This window comes from Notolepis coatsorum, assembly GCF_963971535.1.
Source record: "Notolepis coatsorum genome assembly, chromosome: 9".
Classification (NCBI taxonomy): domain Eukaryota; kingdom Metazoa; phylum Chordata; class Actinopteri; order Aulopiformes; family Paralepididae; genus Notolepis; species Notolepis coatsorum.
This window is the reverse complement of record NC_140173.1, coordinates 65,442,415-65,461,120: the sequence shown is the minus strand read 5'-3', so window position 1 is coordinate 65,461,120 and position 18,706 is coordinate 65,442,415. Positions and strand designations below refer to the sequence as shown.

The 18,706-nt window shown below is 40.2% G+C and overlaps 1 protein-coding gene across 2 annotated transcripts in view; it reads left to right on the top strand.

The window, feature by feature from the left end:
- LOC311234887 (uncharacterized protein) overlaps window positions 1-18,706 on the top strand; it is a 98,259-nt gene that overhangs the window by 2,222 nt on the left and 77,331 nt on the right. For both annotated transcript variants that reach the window (XM_084322149.1, XM_084322148.1), the window contains exons 2-6: window positions 5,062-5,121; window positions 13,193-13,368; window positions 16,795-16,837; window positions 16,947-17,072; window positions 17,194-17,298. In XM_084322149.1, coding sequence (XP_084178275.1) covers window positions 5,062-5,121; window positions 13,193-13,368; window positions 16,795-16,837; window positions 16,947-17,072; window positions 17,194-17,298 — 510 coding nt within the window. The remainder of the gene's footprint in view (window positions 1-5,061; window positions 5,122-13,192; window positions 13,369-16,794; window positions 16,838-16,946; window positions 17,073-17,193; window positions 17,299-18,706) is intronic.

Sequence of the window (18,706 nt, the reverse complement as noted above, 5' to 3'; positions counted from 1 at the left end):
TAAAGCATTCAAGTAGTTTTCACTGCACATAGAAGTAGCCAAACAGCGGGAGCATTTCGGGAGCATATGACCAAAAGCCAGGCAACGGGAACCGGTTTTCGATTCCCATCTAGTGGCCACCACTAGATCAGAACTTGTTGAACTGTGTCCAGTGGCCACTAGTAGATCAGAACTTGTTGAACTGTGTCCAAGTTTCAAGTTTCTTTAATAGTTGTCATACAGAAGTACAGAATACTTTCATACAAAATGCTTCTTACTGTTACGCTCCAGAGACTGTGCTAGACAAGATAGTATCAAATAACATAGTATAGCATGTAATTTAGAAGTAGAAAATGAGGTCACAGTGTTCAGTATAGACATATGTACAATGTTCGATGCAGAATAGATGTAACTGAGTTACCATATAATATGCAATACTATGCAGTGTACTAATGTACAGTACTATATAGTGCAAAGCAGAAATGGGATGAGGTACAATTTAGGTACAATTTACAGTAAGGTGTACGAGTGTCGAGTTGTAGTGCAATCCTTCATCAATAAATATAAAGTGTGGGGAGTGGGTGCTACAGTGTGTTTGTTTAAAGTGGGTGTGTGCTATAAAGTGTGTGGAGTGGGTGCTACAGTGTGTGTGCGTGTGGATGTGTGTGCTATGTGCGTTTGATGGTTGTTGTTGTTGTGTAGTGTTCATTGTTCGTTTAGCAGCCTGATGGCCTGGGGATAGAAGCTTCTGAGTCTTTCTGTGCTCGCCTTGAGACTCCGGTATCGCTCCGGTAACGTCCAGTGGCCACTAGTAGATCAGAATAGGCCTGCCGCGATAAGCAATAAATCGATTAATTGCCGCGATAATTAAAATTAATGCAATGATTTTGACGGGCGCGATTAATTGCTATTTGCGCGTTTGTTTTAATGAGGCGGAACCAGTGCCCCTTGTCAGTCACTGTCCGTGTTGGGAGGCGGGCCGCTGGCTTTACTACAGAGCAGTAGCACAGGAGCTCCGTGGGGCAACGCCACATAGCTTAACTACATTTCTCAATAGTGTTGCTCCTGCTCAGTTTTTACGTTTGGCGCCTCCCACTGAGACGTCTGAGCGCCGTGTGACGGGCTATCAAATAGTCATGTGAAAACCGAAAATCATGATCCAATTCTTTAGCGGAGTTCTCACTCGCTGTCTCAGCACAGACATGCAGCGCGCACCGCGCACTGCTGCTGCTACCCCCTCCCCACCTGTTTCTGTTTCTGTAACTATGTAACGTTAGTTAGCACTGCTGCTGCTGCTAATGCCTGCATGTAAACAGAGGCTATTGCCTCACCGTGACGTTAGTCTAGTCAGTGTGGGACCTTCGTGAGATAACGTTAGCTACCGTTACAAAATGACCCAGTCAACTATTCACTTAGTTTAATACACGAGGCATTGTGTAACGTTATCCAGCCGGCTAGCTACGGATAGCTCCCGACATCAACAAATCCTCCAGCAATAGTCCAGTGCATAATACCTCCGTTGGCTAGGTAACTAGTCACTACGAAATGTCGCAGTAAACTAAATAGTTCACTGAGGCGTTGTCCCAACGCCATCCAGCAGTAGCTACAGATAGCTCTTGGCATCAATATCCTACAACAACAACAACAACATGCGTATTCGAGTCCCTGGTTTACATCGCATGAGTGAGGGCTGCTGACTAGGGTCCAGGTGCAGCGCCGGGGAAAAGTCTAAAACACCGGAAAAGACGGAGCGGTGGGCTTCAAAATAAAAGTTTGGGGAAATAAATGTCTAAAAAAAAAATTCTCTAACCGGTCGCAATAATATCGCTTATCGCGATATTTTCGGGGGCAATTAATCGCCCAGCAAAATGTGTTATCGTGGCAGGCCTAGATCAGAACTTGTTGAACTGTGTCCAGTGGCCACCAGTAGATCAGAACTTGTTGAACTGTGTCCAGTGGCCACTAGTAGATCAGAACTTGTTGAACTGTGTCCAGTGGCCACTAGTAGATCAGAACTTGTTGAACTATGTCCAGTGGCCACTAGTAGATCAGAACTTGTTGAACTGTGTCCAGTGGTGGCCACCAGTAGATCAGAACTTGTTGAACTGTGTCCAGTGGCCACTAGTAGATCAGAACTTGTTGAACTGTGTCCAGTGGCCACTAGTAGATCAGAACTTGTTGAACTGTGTCCAGTGGCCACCAGTAGATCAGAACTTGTTGAACTGTGTCCAGTGGCCACTAGTAGATCAGAACTTGTTGAACTGTGTCCAGTGGCCACCAGTAGATCAGAACTTGTTGATCTGTGTCCAGTGGCCACCAGTAGATCAGAACTTGTTGATCTGTGTCCAGTGGCCACCAGTAGATCAGAACTTGTTGATCTGTGTCCAGTGGCCACCAGTAGATTAGGGCTGCAACAACTAATCCATTATAAAAAAATAGTTGTATGTATTATTTGTGTCTGTTTTATGATGCACCTCCATGGTCTGTTGTTGAAGCCATTTGATGTGAAGCCTGTAGTGTTAACACTTCGTTTGTGTTTAATGTTTTCCTTTATCAATATTTAAACCGTTCAACTCCTTTCAAACTGAGAACAAATATGAAAAGACCTATATGTGCACTTCATTGAATAGTTTTGCACTCTTGATGTAGATATATCAATCATACTATACATTTACATTAGTTTTTTCCCCATCAATTTGCAAGTTGTTTGAAAGAGCATCGTACAAGATGAGGTAGTTTTGTTTTTGCATTCAATTTAGCTTTTTCTTTTTAATCCGATTAATTGAAGTAATAATCGACTATCAAAATAGTTCTTAGTTGCAGCCGGACCAGTAGAAATCATCTTGCATGTCGACTAGGGGTGTAACGGTACACTTATTCGTACCGAACAGTTTCAGTACAGGACCTTCGGTTCAGTACGCGCTGTGTACTGAACGAATACAAAGTTACTTTAACCACTAATGGACGCGCGTAACTTTCCCCCACTGTACCGAAATTAACCGTGAACTGTGACTTCAAAACCGAGGTACGTACCGGATACACCGTTTTTAGTGTCCTGTCGACCCAGTAAGGCAAACCTATTCCATAATATTGTGTCAATAATCCCTGTTCTCTCAGTCTCCAAGAGGTTCTAGTGAGGTATTCTGCCACAGTGTTCAGTGGGAGTCAGGTGTTGATACTATTATAGAGTTTGAGAAGCTGACGTCAGATTTCTGGGTCAGTATGTAATGGGTCACTCCTGTTCACTGTGTTGTTGACGGGCAGACTTTTGGGCAGACAGGTGAAATTCGGACAGAAAATCTTAATGACCGTTATGTCAGAAAACGAAACCCTTTTCTTCTCCGCCCCAACCCTTCCTACATTTTTGTTCATTTAATAATAATAATAATAATAATAATAATAATACACTTTATTTGTATAGCACCTTCATACAAGAATTGCAGCCCAAAGAGCTTCACAGCAGTAAAAACTATAATAATGAAAGCAATAAAAACAGATGGAATAAAAATAGTGCAGATAATAATAAAAAGGGTAAAACAATGCAGGTAATAAAACAATCAAATAGATGTATTAGATATATAATTCCTTCATTATTTATCCGCTGTTCATATTCAGTTCATATTATACCTTGTATTGTATAGTTTGTATAGATCGTTGTGTATTGTTGTTTACAAATTTACTACGGCTGAGGAGCTGGGAAAAACAAGCATTTCAAGTTTTTCTGAATATGTACATTAAAAAAATAATATGTATAAAATATAAAATAAAATAATTTCAATATCAATCTGATCTGAATTAAACAGTTTTAGACGTTTCTCATTTCAAATTGATGTCCGTGATCCCGGTCAAGATGACGTCTGTGATTGATTGATTGATTGAAAAGTTTATTAACAGATTGCAGAATGGGTACAGTACAGCTCAATACTAGGGGTGGGGGGGGGGAAATCGATACGTAGTAGTATCGTGATACTTTGCGTGGCGATACTGTATCGATACAGGGACGCCAAGTATCGATATAAAAGTATTCATAAAAAAAGAATTGTATAAGGAAGTTGCATTGTTCATTTCAATACCTGTAATAGTACAGTAGTCCACACACACACACACACACACACACACACACACACACACACACACACACACACACACACACACACACACACACACGTGAATTCAGTTAAGTTGGAATATGACTGTAATACAAACAGTTCAGTTTGTCAGGTACATGCAACACAGATTACAGTGTCTGCTTGAGAAAATACCATGTTCTGCAATAAAAATAATTGAAGTGAGATGAACAGACTGAACTTTTTTTTATTAGATAAAACATGTTGACAAAGTTTTACTTTGCAGTTGAAAAAAGGTAATAAATAAAATTTGCTCACTAAAAAAATTTAATATCGCAATACTCAGCGTATCGCGATATATTTAGTATCGCGATACTATCGTATTGTGACGCAAGTATCGCGATAGTATCGTATCGTGAGGTCTCTGGCGATTCCCACCCCTACTCAATACATACAATTGTTAAGGGGATGCAGACCAGAGAAAAGACTTTCGTCTTGTTTACATCAGGGTCCCCCATTTTCAATTCATCATAACATATATGACATACACGACATACAGATAGACAGTACTGCTACATCTATACATTTATGACATACCAGATTTGCAAATACAGTACGGTTTGTGATACAAAAAGTGTCCAGAAAAGAGTGTATATACATTTGACGTAGAAACTGTACATTGGAGGAGGTGGGGGGGGGGGGGGGGGCTGTACATTGGAGGTTGGGGTGGGTGGGGGACACTGTACTTTGGAATACTGACAAAGCCATACTTGGTCATTTACTGTACAACTGGGTTAGGACGTTTGTAGGGGCCAGTTTCGAATTGCAGTCTCCCGTAGGTGTTCTTTGAGAGTGTTTTTGAAAGTGGGTAGTGATTCACATTCCTTTACAGCTAACAATGTAGCAAAGTACCGACCCGCTTCCCGAGCCTGTTGACAGAACTTTAATGTCTCTCTTGTCTGTGATTGAAACGTGATTTTTGAATCCCCACGTCTTTTGTGCTCATTGTCCTCAGACCTCTGCTCATGTCTCTGAAGAGGTGATGGTCAACCCGGCCCCTGAGCAGCCAGAGTGGGTGAGTACTGCTGCTGTTCTCTTACTGTGCACACAGGGACCGAAACTAGAGAGCGCCACCCGCCATTTGCGCTCAGTTTTTACGTTTGGCGCCTCCCACTGAGACGTCTGAGCGCCGTGTGGCGGGCAATCAAATAGTCATGTGAAAACCGAAAATCATGATCCAATTCTTTAGCGGAGTTCTCACTCGCTGTCTCAGCACTAGGGATGGGTACCTTTCACATTTGAACCGATACGGTACCGGTACCTGTGAATCGATACCGGTACCCAACGGTACCTTTTTTTCGGTACTTTAGTCTCAAGAAATTTAATTTACCTACCTCAGTCGTAAAAAAAAATCCAAACTTCAAATAACTACAATTTCGACAGTTTTCGGCTTGTCATTGCTCCGACTGCTTTGTTGTTGAATCAAGTCAAATCCTAGGTAAGCATATATTGTGCGTGTGAACGTTGACATAAAAAGAAAAAAGTAAACAAAAAAAAAAAAAGGTAAAAAAAAAAATTAATAATTTTTTTTTTTATTATTATTTTTTTTTTTTTTCGGTTTCTCACTTGATTCGATACTCGGTAGTACCGACGTGTTTCGGTTCGGTACCTCAAAAGTACCGAATTCGGTACCCATCCCTACTCAGCACAGACATGAAGCGCGCACCGCGCACTGCTGCTGCTGCTGCTACCCCCTCCCCACCTGTTTCTGTATGCCTGCATGTAAACAGAGGCTATTGCCTCAGAGTCACCGTGACGTTAGTTAGCACTGCTGCTGCTGCTCCTACCCCTGTATGCCTGCATGTAAACAGAGGCTATTGCCTCCGAGTCACCGTGACGTTAGTTAGCACTGCTGCTGCTGCTCCTACCCCTGTATGCCTGCATGTAAACAGAGGCTATTGCCTCCGAGTCACCGTGACGTTAGTTAGCACTGCTGCTGCTGCTCCTACCCCTGTATGCCTGCATGTAAACAGAGGCTATTGCCTCCGAGTCACCGTGACGTTAGTCTAGTCAGTGTGGGACCTTCGTGAGATAACGTTAGCTACCGTTACAAAATGACCCAGTCAACTATTCACTTAGTTTAATACATAAGGCATTGTGTAACGTTATCCAGCCGGCTAGCTACTGATAGCTCCAGACATCAACAAATCCTCCAGCAATAGTCCAGTGCATAATACCTCCGTTGGCTAGGTAACTAGTCACTACGAAATGTTGCAGTAAACTAAATAGTTCACTGAGGCGTTGTCCCAACGCCATCCAGCAGTAGCTACAGATAGCTCCTGGCATCAATGTCCTACAACAACAACATGCGTATTCGAGTCCCTGGTTTACATCGAGTGAGGGCTGCTGAATAGGGTCCAGCTGTAGCTCAGGAGAATCCTTTTGCATGCTGAATGTAGCGTTTAGGGTCCAGCTGCACCCCCGGAGAATCCTTGCTGGAGCTGGAGGCCACTCGAGTATACACACAGACAACGGTACCTTTTTTCGGTACTTTAGTCTCAAGAAATTTAATTTACCTACCTCAGTCGTAAAAAAAAAATCCAAACTTCAAATAACTACAATTTCGACAGTTTTCGGCTTGTCATTGCTCCGACTGCTTTGTTGTTGAATCAAGTCAAATCCTAGGTAAGCATATATTGTGCGTGTGAACGTTGACATGAAAAGAAAAAAGTTAAATTTTTTTTTTTTTTTTTTTTTTTTTTTTTTTTTTGGTTTCTCACTTGATTCGATACTCGGTAGTATTGACGTGTTTCGGTTCGGTACCTCAAAAGTACCGAATTCGGTACCCATCCCTAGTTCCAATTGTCTAACATGCTTTGCATCCTCGCCAGTTATGCCCACGTCGCGCTAAAAACAATAACTACTGTAATGTTATCTGCTAACTGAGTACTCCAACTAAGCTAACCTGCTAACGCTAACTACTGCTAACGCTAATCACTTGGGACGCTCGGAGGCATAGTGAGGGAAGGGAGGGCTGAGACTGTGTCTCTCTCCGTCTATCTCTCTGTGTGTGTGCAGGGGAGGAAACAAACTTTTTGGCTTACCAGTTACCAACCAACTGGCGAGTAGATGATTTCTTTTACCAGCCAAACTGTTTTTTTTTACCAGCCAAAAATAAATCGCTAATTGTGATAATTACTTCTTTGTATGTCTTCGTCTAAATTGATTTTCAATCATTGTAATAATCACACCGTGTCTCTACTCTTTAAAATATTTATTAGCATAAAACATTAATAAGTGTCTCTACTCTCCACAATATTAGCATACAACATGTATTAATCACACTGTCTCTACTCTTCAAAATATTAGGATATCACATATTAACATGAAAGAGGGAACTATTCTGGACTGGGTTGGGCTGAACTGGGCAGTGAAAGATGCTGGGCTGGACTGGGTTGGGCTGAACTAGGCAGTGAAAGATGCTGGACTGGGTTGGGCTGGTCTAGGTTGGACTGGGCTGGGCAGTGAAAGAACCAAGCATTTCACTGTAATGTAATAGCTAAATAAAACAACTTGAACTTGACTTGTTACATTTGCACTCTGGTTGTATGCCAAACGTATTCTGGTTGTACTGTACTTGTGCTGTATGATGACAATACATTGGAACCGAATCTCATGACAACGCTAGGGGTTCAGCAGGTGTATTCTGAATGCCAAGTATGACAACATCACCGTTGTGGCATATGGGCGAGTGGTGATATGGGGGGAAACCCGGTAATAATAAAATGTCACTCGGCTGCATTTAAGCAAAGCCGCTCAGTATAGTCCATTATGTTGAATGCGCGTTATGGTAGCTTGATGCTAGGTAGCTAGCCGGCTAATGCTGGTTAGCCTCACGCCCACTTGTCATTCTCATCCGACTCGAAGGAGAATGTTGTGTGCTGTTGTTCGCCCCCATGTCAGACCGCACTGATATCCGAAAGCGACAACTCTACATGCAATTATTTTCATCCACGATGTATTTTTGTCTAAGTTTGTCTACGTTGTCAAGCCGGTGACAGGAGTTTGTAGGTCCGCGCGCAGTGGTCTGTCCACTTCCCCTAGATGCGCGACATCTTCTAGAAAACGAGTGTTCATTGGAGGAGCTTAGAGCGCATCTGTACAACGATGATGTTCATTGGTTATGGTCGGATTATTATGAGGCGCAAATGGGAGGAATCAAGGGGGGAGTCGGAGTTCGGCTTGTGCCAGTGAGCGAATCAGCAGATTGCAGAATGATTTTTTTGTTTTGTTTTGTAATTACTAGTACTCGCCAGACTGGCGAGTGCTCTTCATGAATCACTCGCCAAACGTAAAAAATACTCTCATTTGGCGAGTAAAGTGGCCTAATTTCCTCCCCTGTGTGTGTGTGTCTCGCTCTCTCTCTCCCTCTCTCCATCTCTCTCCTGAACCTATTTCATTCAAAAGGAAGATATTGATGGACAATAGCTATAGTATATAGCTCAGTAGCTGTAACAGAATAATTGTATTAATTACTATTGATTAACTATTATTCAATAGCGTTTAAATTATAATGAATTAAATAATTGTATAAAGAATTTTCCATGTTCTGTCATCTAATAATATATTCCATTACCTTTCCTATCTGTATCTGTATCAATCAAAGTCAAAATGTTGGTATTGTGACAACAGTACAACATACAAAAGCAGCTTGACAACCGATATCCTTTGTGTCTAGTAGGCATCGGCCAATGTGTGATTTTGGTGATATGTGCTATTGCACAAATGTTGACCCTTAGTATGCACACGCACGCACAGTATAATATGCATATAATAAATAGTTTGTTAATAAACTCTTACTTGAAAAATGTTCACTGTGCTCCTAAATCTCTTTGTGTGCTCCTAATTTTTATTTTATTTAGGAGCACATGTGCTCCCTGGGGAAAAAGTTAGCGTAGAGCCCTGTATATAGTAATAATAATAACACATGGCGATATACTAAAAAGCTATTTCAAATTTTTGGCTGGTAAAAAATCTGCCTGGCTGGTAGTTTTTTTAATCTACCAGCCACCTTGGCTGGTAAGCCAAAACGTTTATTTTGTTCCATTTTTCACGATATTTGTGGAGCTATTGTATATTCTATATTATAGCTATGGAGACAATAGTATGGCTCATTTGACAGACACGATTTCTAGTCCAACATGTAAAAAAAGAGTTTGTTTCCCGTTTCACTCAAATCCAGGCTGGTTTCCTAGATCGTGAGATAAAGTGTGTTTTGTGCAGCGTATGCGCAAATCTCGCGGCTGCTTGCTTGACACCTATATTATTGCCAGGTCAAAGGTAAACGCATGACCTTGTTTCTTCACAGGGGGGGGGGGGGGGCCTTGTTTATCCATTGCTGCGTGCATACAAACGCATGTTTTATGATGGAGTTTCGGTAAAGTACAAGTAAAACAGACGTTACCTTTGATTTAGAGGTACTCCATTTCTCACTTTGAGTCCAAAAGTGTCTTGAATCAGAACAGGATTATACATGGTAGCCCTCATCCGTCTTCTTCATCTGCTCGGGCCAGACTATAGACTGAGCCGAATAGGTTTCCTCATCGGTCGGTTTGATTATAGTTGTTTTACGTTTTACCACTAGTGCTTAGTCCAACAAACGCACCTTATCTTCTTCCATAATCATCATCCATTACTTTTAAAACCTCTTAACTTGCACCGGGTCCTATAGGACCCGTTTTGCACTTGGGCCCACATCACGCCATTTGCGAGCGTCTGGCGGCTCGGGTCTGCATTTTTTATAAAACATATAATATCTAGAATGAAATCCATATTTGTTGCTGTTCGACAAAATCCGTTCAGCGGTTCTCGAGTTACATGCCGATATGTCAGGCGTGCAACTTTGTACATGCAAGAGTCAGATTACCACCCCGACTCCCGAGGCTCTGGAACTGTCAATCATTCGCCGATTGTGAAAATGATTGGACAGGGTTGTAGCCAATGAATGTAGCTTTCCAATGATACCCCACGTGGGGTTGTGCGAATCAGAGTTATCACAGTCTCAACTCGGGACATGAGATCTAGAGACAGACTCATCAACGACTACCTTGGTTCTATCTTGATTCTTTGCACTAGAGAGTAGAGACTTCATAACACTGGTCTATCTTGTGTTTGTACTTTTATATTACTCAATCAATCAATAAAGGATTATCTTATCTTATCAGGGATCTAGGTGAACATTTACGACCGAAAACTGGAGAACTTTGTTTTGTACACAGATGACCAAAATCACCCATTTCTGAACAGATTCTTATGAAATTTGGACCTGTACTACTATGTTACTCTATTTCATTAGCACTAAAAGTGATATTTCTTTATTGTATCAGAAACTTCAGAATGTTATCTTTTTTTTAATGTTTTTGGTAGATTTTTATTGGTGTTCACTACCGGGCAGTCCGGTAGAGAGAGAGAGAGGAAGAATGGGAGACGGAGCAGGGGAAGACATTCGGCAAAGAACGCCGGGTCCGAGAATCTAACCCGGTCGCGTCGCAGCACGTTACGTGGTTCGCCACTCGGGCGCCCCAGAATGCAGGGTGTCCGCGGATCCTTAAAAAGTCTTAAAAGGTCTTAAATTTGTTTATCAATTATTAAGGCCTTAGTTTGTCTTAAAATGTCTTAAATCCATTTTCAGAGGTCTTAAAAATGCCATAGAAAGGAAAGATAAAATCCCATGTCATCTTATGTTTTATTATGAAATCTGGGGGAAAACTATAACGGGAGATAAAGTTTGACTTTTCATTGTAGAATCACGCCGACCGGAATGGGGCGGAACCAACACAACTCCTTGTGTAATGTGTTGGCCGGGGAACCATTTCAGCAACGGAGTCTAGCTAACGTTAGCAAGGCGAAGCGATAACGCTAATGTTACATTTAGTTTAGTTTAGCATTTGCACTCGTTAATATGGGAAACTAAGTGCCAATTTAACGAGAACTGGCTCGACAATCCACTGTTTGCGCGATGGTTGGTCCCAGTCAAAGACCATTACATGCCCCGCTGCAAAAAAAAAAACAGTCTCCTCGCACATGCTGAGCGTTCTGCAAAACCGCCTGCAAACTACTATTTCGCATTTATTTTCGGCCCCTGCCTCCACACCAGCTGCGCCATCTCAGGTAGGACTATAACATCTGCACCAACAGAAGTCCGGATAACATTCGGCTCCACGCCAAAGCTTGAAGCTGAGGTCTTAACTTGAAAATAATCTATTCACGGATGTAAACAAGGACATGTTTGTGTTTATGTTCGATGAGATCTTCACCCACTATGTATTTTTTCCTCCCACCCACCCCCTCCTAATGACGTACAGTATCCTCCCATGTATGTTAGGATCTATGGGTAACAGTACTGTATATTTGCATGTCGTATATGTCACAGATGTAACGGTACAGTACTATATACCTGTATGTCCCTATGCCATAAATGTCATGTATGTTGAGTGTCATAAATGTCACTATGAATTGAAAATGGGGGACCCTGATGTAAACAAGACAAACGTCTTTCTCTGGTCTGCATCCCCTTAACAATTGTGTGTATTGAGCCGTACTGTATTGTACCCATTCTGCAATCTGTTAAACAAAGTATTCATTCAACCAAAACCACAAAAACAAAACAACTGGATGAATGAATGAAAACTTTATTTAACAGATTGCAGAATGGGTACAATACAGTACGGCTCAATACACACAATTGTTAAGGGGATGCAGACCAGAGAAAGACGTGTGTCTTGTTTACATCAGGGTCCCCCATTTTCAATTATAGTGACATGACATTTATGACATACTCAACATACATGACATCATGACATTTATGGCATAGGGACATACATGACATACAGGTATACTATATAGTACTGTAGTGTTACAATTGTGACATATATGATATGCAAATATACAGTACTGTTACCCAGAGATCCTAACAGAAAATATATACATATGATGGGGAGGAGACTGTACATTAGGAGGGGGGGTGGGGGGGTGTTGGACATTTACGGTGCCCAGTTTCTAATTGCAGCCTCCCGTAGGTGCTCTTTAAGAGCGGTTATGAATGTGGGCAGGGGTAAAGTGGGTTTTAGGAGTGAGGTTAAGCAGTAGTCTGACCAGTTTGTTTTGTGATGTTTGTAATCTTGTTTTTAGGGCCTTTGAGGTGCTTTGGTACCATGAGGTGCAAGCATAGTCGTAGTACCCTTGAATGAGTGCTCCTGTTAGAGTCTTCAGGGTATTACTATTCTTGTTTACCAGAGAGGAGATCCGGCACAAGAATCTTGTTTGTTGGTTGACTTTTTTGATACCCTGGGGAGGGTGGTAATAGTTATGTGTTCTGACAGTGGCTGTTGCACTTGCTGCTTGGCCCCTGGTATATTTTGTTATATTTGCTATTTATGTTTGGTCACCCCTTTGTTGAAATTCATCCAATCCAGTTACTCCTTTAAGTTCAAGATTTTTAAGTTTCCAAGTTTTTAAGTTTCCAAGTTATGTTTTAATAAACATCTTTGGACCAATGTGTCCCTAAACTTAAACTAATTGGTGTCATTGCATGATTTTTGTTATTTTGTTATTGTGAAATTGGTATTAAATTTAATTCTGAGTGGCATTAAAAAGTCTTAAAAAGCATTAAATATGACTGGGCTAAACCTGCAGATACCCTGAGAATGTTATCTTTCAAAAGAGACCAGGCTTATGCATGTGCTATAAGTATAAAGATATGCCTTTCAAAAAAAGTATGCAGTCCTCAAGTTTAAGTAAAAAAATTGCCACTTTTCTGGTTGCCAGTTAACAACATTGTTCAATATTACACTTACTGTAGATTTCTGTATATTTTACTGTATATTTTATATTACAATATATATACATAACATAGGAAATGTATACCCCGGACCATATTTTATTCTTAGGCTTATTTCATTCTTTATTCTTAGGCTTATTTTTATTCTATTCGTGACTTGTTTTGTCTACCTAAATGTTTACGGTTTACTGTGAGCGATTTGTAGTGCCAAATTTCCCTCGGGATGAATAAATTATTTCTATTCTATGTGATTCTACTTCCAAAGCCTTTCAACCTCTCCTTCAACCACCGCTTGTGTTTCCAAAAGATCAAGGCCTTGATATCGGCCCCCGAGACGGAGCCCACTCTTGTTGTCACCGTGGAAACCCAGAAGACAAAGACCACTCAGCCACACGTTGACATGACTAGTCCCCCTGCCGTGGTGCCAGAGATTGAGAAGAGGCTCAGACCGAGGGGTCTCCTCGGGAAAAGAGTTTTTGAAAAGTAACTTATTTTTGTGTGAATCTTTACTTTACTTCTCTTTAATGTTTGTTGTTATTTTGATTGGAGGGCTACAAACAACACATTGTTACCTTGGATGTGAAGTCATGTTTTGATCCAGACAGTCAGCTTTATTTTAAGGAGAATGTAGGCCAATTCTTCTGGCAGCCTGAACCGCTGGGGCTGTAATTATTTTCATTAGCTACGGCTGGAAATAACATCAATTTTAATTAAGGCTGAGACCACTTATCAATTTATCGATAACTGCGTGAAATCGATAAGTGGCATCACTTATACATTTTTTTTTCATGTGAAGAAGAAAAAAAGGTAATACTATACTAAAATACTAGGTCTTGTGCCATTTTCATGTAAATTCAGTTGAATTGCAACTATGCACTGTGCATTCAATATGCAGTGCACTCCATCATATCCAGAGACCACTGACTATAAAATAGGGCTGCAACGATTAGTCGACATAATCGATGATGTCGATTTATAAAAAATCGTCGACGAGGAATTGTTGCGTCGATTAGTCGAAAAAATATTATTTTTATTTTTATTTTTTTGCACTACCTATCTTTGTGAAAGTGGCTTCTCAGCTCTGGTCCAGCTGAAGACTTCTTAGCTTAACATAACAGACGACAGTAAGTTTGGGGGAACTAATGGGATAACTGGGGATGTTGGTCCTGACAAGAGTCTCAAAGTCTGGGGTGATGGTAGACAAAACAACTCTGAGGTCATGCTCAATGTCCAATCTGTTCCTCTGCTCTGTCTTCAGCTGGACCAGAGCTGAGAAGCCACTTTCACAAAGATAGGTAGTGCAAAAAAAAAAAAAAATTATAAAAAAAAAATATAATTTCTTTTTTTTAACACTTTGATTGACTAAGGCTAAATTCATGATATACCATAGGTTGCCAGCTCTATTTGTCTATGGATAAGTTCCCCTTCTTTGCAGGGCTATAACTTTTTAAATTCTATTGCTAAATTGCCATTATTAGGGCCCATTCAATGTCCTATATGTATTGTTCAGGGTGTATGAACGTTAAACTTTTTCATTCACATATTCATACTAAAATATGATCTAAAGCAGGGGTGTCAAACTCATTTTCACAGAGGGCCACATCAGCATTATGGTTGCCCTCAAAGGGCCAAAGACCGTATAAATGTTAATGTAATGTAAAATAAATGTAGCTACACATTTACATATTGTTAAACATGGTGTTTCTGTATTTATTACTTATTCAAGTTATACATATTGCATATTCATTTGCATAAATGTAAAAATATATGTTAGCTTATGATATTTTAACAAATAATTTTAGTTTATCAGAACCCCATATTACTCCACCAATCAATGATCAAACCATTAAAGTAAATAACAAAGAAGAATATCATCAAATACAAGCTATGACATTAAGTTTGCTCAAAACCTTTTTGTCACAGTCAAGAGGGGCAGAACTAACAACTGTGAGCTGCAAAGAACATGTGGGACAGATGTAGCAGATGTTACAAAAACAAATGGCTGCACACAACCTTGCAGAGGCCATACATCCAACTAATGGAAGATAGTTTAATTAACTTTAATTAACAGATTGCAGAATGGGTACAGTACAGCTCAATACACACAATTGTTAAGGGGATGCAGACCAGAGAAAGACTTTCGACTTGTTTACATCAGGGTCCCCCATTTTCAATTCGTAATGAAATTGCTATTATGTGTCTGCATGAACACACAACTGTAACTGTACTCAAAAATAACAAAATAAGGGTTGTCTCAGTTCACAACTATATTGGTCAAGTTTTGGGTGGGACTTGTTTGCGTCCCTACAGCTTCTTATTCAATTGAGCGAGATGCTCGGTTATGTCACACAGCCAGTTTGCATCTGACAGTTCAGACAATATTTTTTCAACCCTTTGTTACCTATTCCGCCTGGATCTTTTTTGTATTTTGGGCTGTAAAATTGTCAAAGAATGTCTGAGGAGTAAGTGCTTTTGGCTTTTTTCCTTTGTTACCTCAGATGTTCAACATACATGTATGTGTAAGAATGTGTAATAACTAAGGCTGTCAAAGTTAAAGCTTTATTAACGCATTAACCCACAATTATTTTAACACTGCTATTTTTTAACCCAATATTAATGTAAAAAAAAAATTTTTTTTTTTTTTTTTTTTTACCTGAGCTCTTGGGGGGCCACATCAAATGACGTGGCGGGCCGGATTTGGCCCGCGGGCCGTGAGTTTGACACCTATGATCTAAAGTATAAGTATGTTTTCATCTCTTTCTGCAGCTTTCTCCAGAACGTGATTTATAGCCCCAAATGCATTATATTGATGATCAAATACAGTTTGATAGCAATCGGCGCGATATAAAAAAATCCAACTGGACGGACTTCTGGAAGTTACTACACATCATCTGATGTTGACCGGATGGGCGAGGGGGCGTTTATAATTCCGTGGGCAGCGTTATACCATTAATCTAATGTGGGTCAAATGTTCATCAGATCAGTTAGTATAGAAGACATTGAAAAATAACGCTGAATCTTACCGTATCTTCCTCGCGCCGTTGGGCGATGAGCGTGGAGTATACATTTTCCTATTATGGGATGTTGGAATACCCGGTCCATTTCCAGGTTGTATAATGGTATATACGTCCAAATCATGTTGTTTATCGAGTTATTGGCAACGGATCGCTATGTATTGTGACGAGCTAGAGTGCCGGGACATATACCGAGTGCCCGGAAGTAATATGGGTAAACAGCACATCGTCCAAGTAACTTCCTGTTTGGCGATTGCGCCGATCGGCCACCAGATGGCGCTCTTGAACCGCTAGAGGGTTCAGTGGGGCTTTTTGGTGGGTCTCAGGCCAGCGGATGGTAAATATGAATCCGATCACAGATTTTTGAAATATTGATATCAAAGACGAGTTACGGCGTCTTCGGCAACTTGAGCATGGCGGGGAAGGACGCCTAAACTCGTCTTCTGGCAGTTAGTGTTAATATAATTTTTTTCCGATTAGTCGACTAATCGAAAAAATAATCGACAGATTAGTCGACTACCAAAATAGTCATTAGTTGCAGCCCTACTATAAAATGAGAAGGATCACTGGTAGTTTTGAATGTGTAAATCTGTAACACTAAAGATGGCAGCAACGACAAACAATTGCTGCAAAATAAACATAAATTTGTTGTTTAAATAATAATACAGATTAAAAAAATAATACTAAATATATATCGATGATTTGTCCCAATTTATCGATTCTTCCAAATGGCATATCGTCTCAGCCTTAAATTGAATCTGACAATCAACTTTTAAACTTCATGGCCATAAACTAGAACCGCTAGAAGTTTAGAACATGGATCATAAACTGTAAAATCTTTCCTGAATCATTGAATTCTCTCTAATCCCTTCCTTCCTGAATCCTACACTCTTAGGCCGGCTCCTGGAAGGTCTGAAGGGATCATCTCGTTTTTGGGGGTAAGTTCCAGTGCTCTTGAGGAGAGACTCTTCTTGTGTGCTTCTCACAAGGAACATGTTATTCTGACAACGTAAGGATTTATGGTCTGCTTCTGTTCCTTCCCCACAGCCAGCCTTCGGGTATATTGAAAGGGAGGATCTTGAGAAATATACCTTCAGCTTTGAAGCATTTTATGGAAATCCCAGGGCCATGGTACCAGGGGTGAGAGTTCATTTCACACTCTGCAAAGAGAAGGTGAGTCAACATCTGAACATCTGAGAAACATTTATTATCCTTTTTCTGCAATCAAAGACATTATTTATTTATTCTTTATTATTATTAATTTGTTTTAACCTTGACTATGTTGCAAACACAGAACAAACAGATTGCCACTGATGTAAAAGTGGCCCCAGCAGGCACTGAGAACGTGGATGAAGATATCTATGAAGGCGTCATCAGTGAAACCTTCACTAATACTCAGGTGAGATGGAATTTAACTTATGTAATGTGAGATGCACAAACAATGTGAGATGCAATGCTAAAAGTAGAGCTAATAGAGCTCCTATGTGTTTGTAACCTATAAGTAGACTAAACCTGTTTGGACCAAGGTACTTGTTGGTAGCATAACTTTTCAGCAGAAAAAAACGAACACAGATTTGAGGGCGAGTAGAGTTACGAGGTTTAGACAGATGATTGGTTTAATGCTTTCCCATTGTGTAGACTTTGTAAAACCACACACACATGGAAGATGATCTACTGAGTTGATAAAAAAAAAAAAAAAAAAATTGAGTTAGGAGGTTTTGTCCCGCCAGTAGGGCTGACCTTCGAATTTTTTTTGGCAATCGAAGCTTCGGGGCCGAGCTTCGATTTTAATTCGAAGCTTCGAATTAATTTTTTTTTTAATTTTTATATATATATATATATATATTTTTTTTATCTTATGTTGTGGGACTTGTACAGCACTTTGGTAAACGTTGTTGTTTTTAAATGTGCTCTATAAATAAAGTGGATTGGATTAATGAATTAAGTAGCCCCTTTCGTGACTGTGACACAGCCAATACGGCTGTGTGATTTAATTCAAGGTGGATCGCTGTTGTCGTTTGAACAACTTCAGATTTCATGGGAACTACCAATCCCCCAAATCAAGAATGTTTAAGATGAATGAAGTAAGATTTTGATTATTTGAAATATGGCCTGTGTAGACTAAACTATGCACAGAATTATGTCAGTCTACAAGGTCCGGCAATGTAGACCTTGTAGACTCCACTACAGACCAATTATCAGTGAATGTTCATGCATTTTTAAGAAGGGCTACTTCCACAAAAAAACAAAGAACTCACCAAAACATCTCAGTAGCACCTTATCTAAATGTTCTATTTCATATATGGAGATTCATATTTATTTATGTATTGCATGCATTTCTACATTTTATTTCCTATTTTGTTTATTCATCCCAGTATCTTTCTTTCTTATGTGTGGAATTCTACAAGGCATTTACATTTAGTCATTTAGCTGACGCTTTTATCCAAGCGGCTTACAAGTTCTGTACGACAGGTCATCAGGAAGAATACAACTCTATCAGCTGAGTAACAATATTCATCAAAGTGTTGCGTGTTACAGTGTAGGTTAGTTTATTAGGACAAGTGCATGACAGTAAGGTTAGTTAGGGTTAGATTTTTTTTATTTTATTTCAGATAATGGTTGAAGAAGTGCGTCTTTAGTCGACGGCGAAAGATTGGACGGGATTCGGCTGTCCTAACTGGGGTGGGGTAGTTCATTCCACCATTGTGGGGCAAGGACTGAGAATAGGCGTGTAGGTGGTGTATATGTGTTTGAGGATGATATCCTTCAAACGGGCAATAGTGATGATATAATTTGGGCAGTGCTGA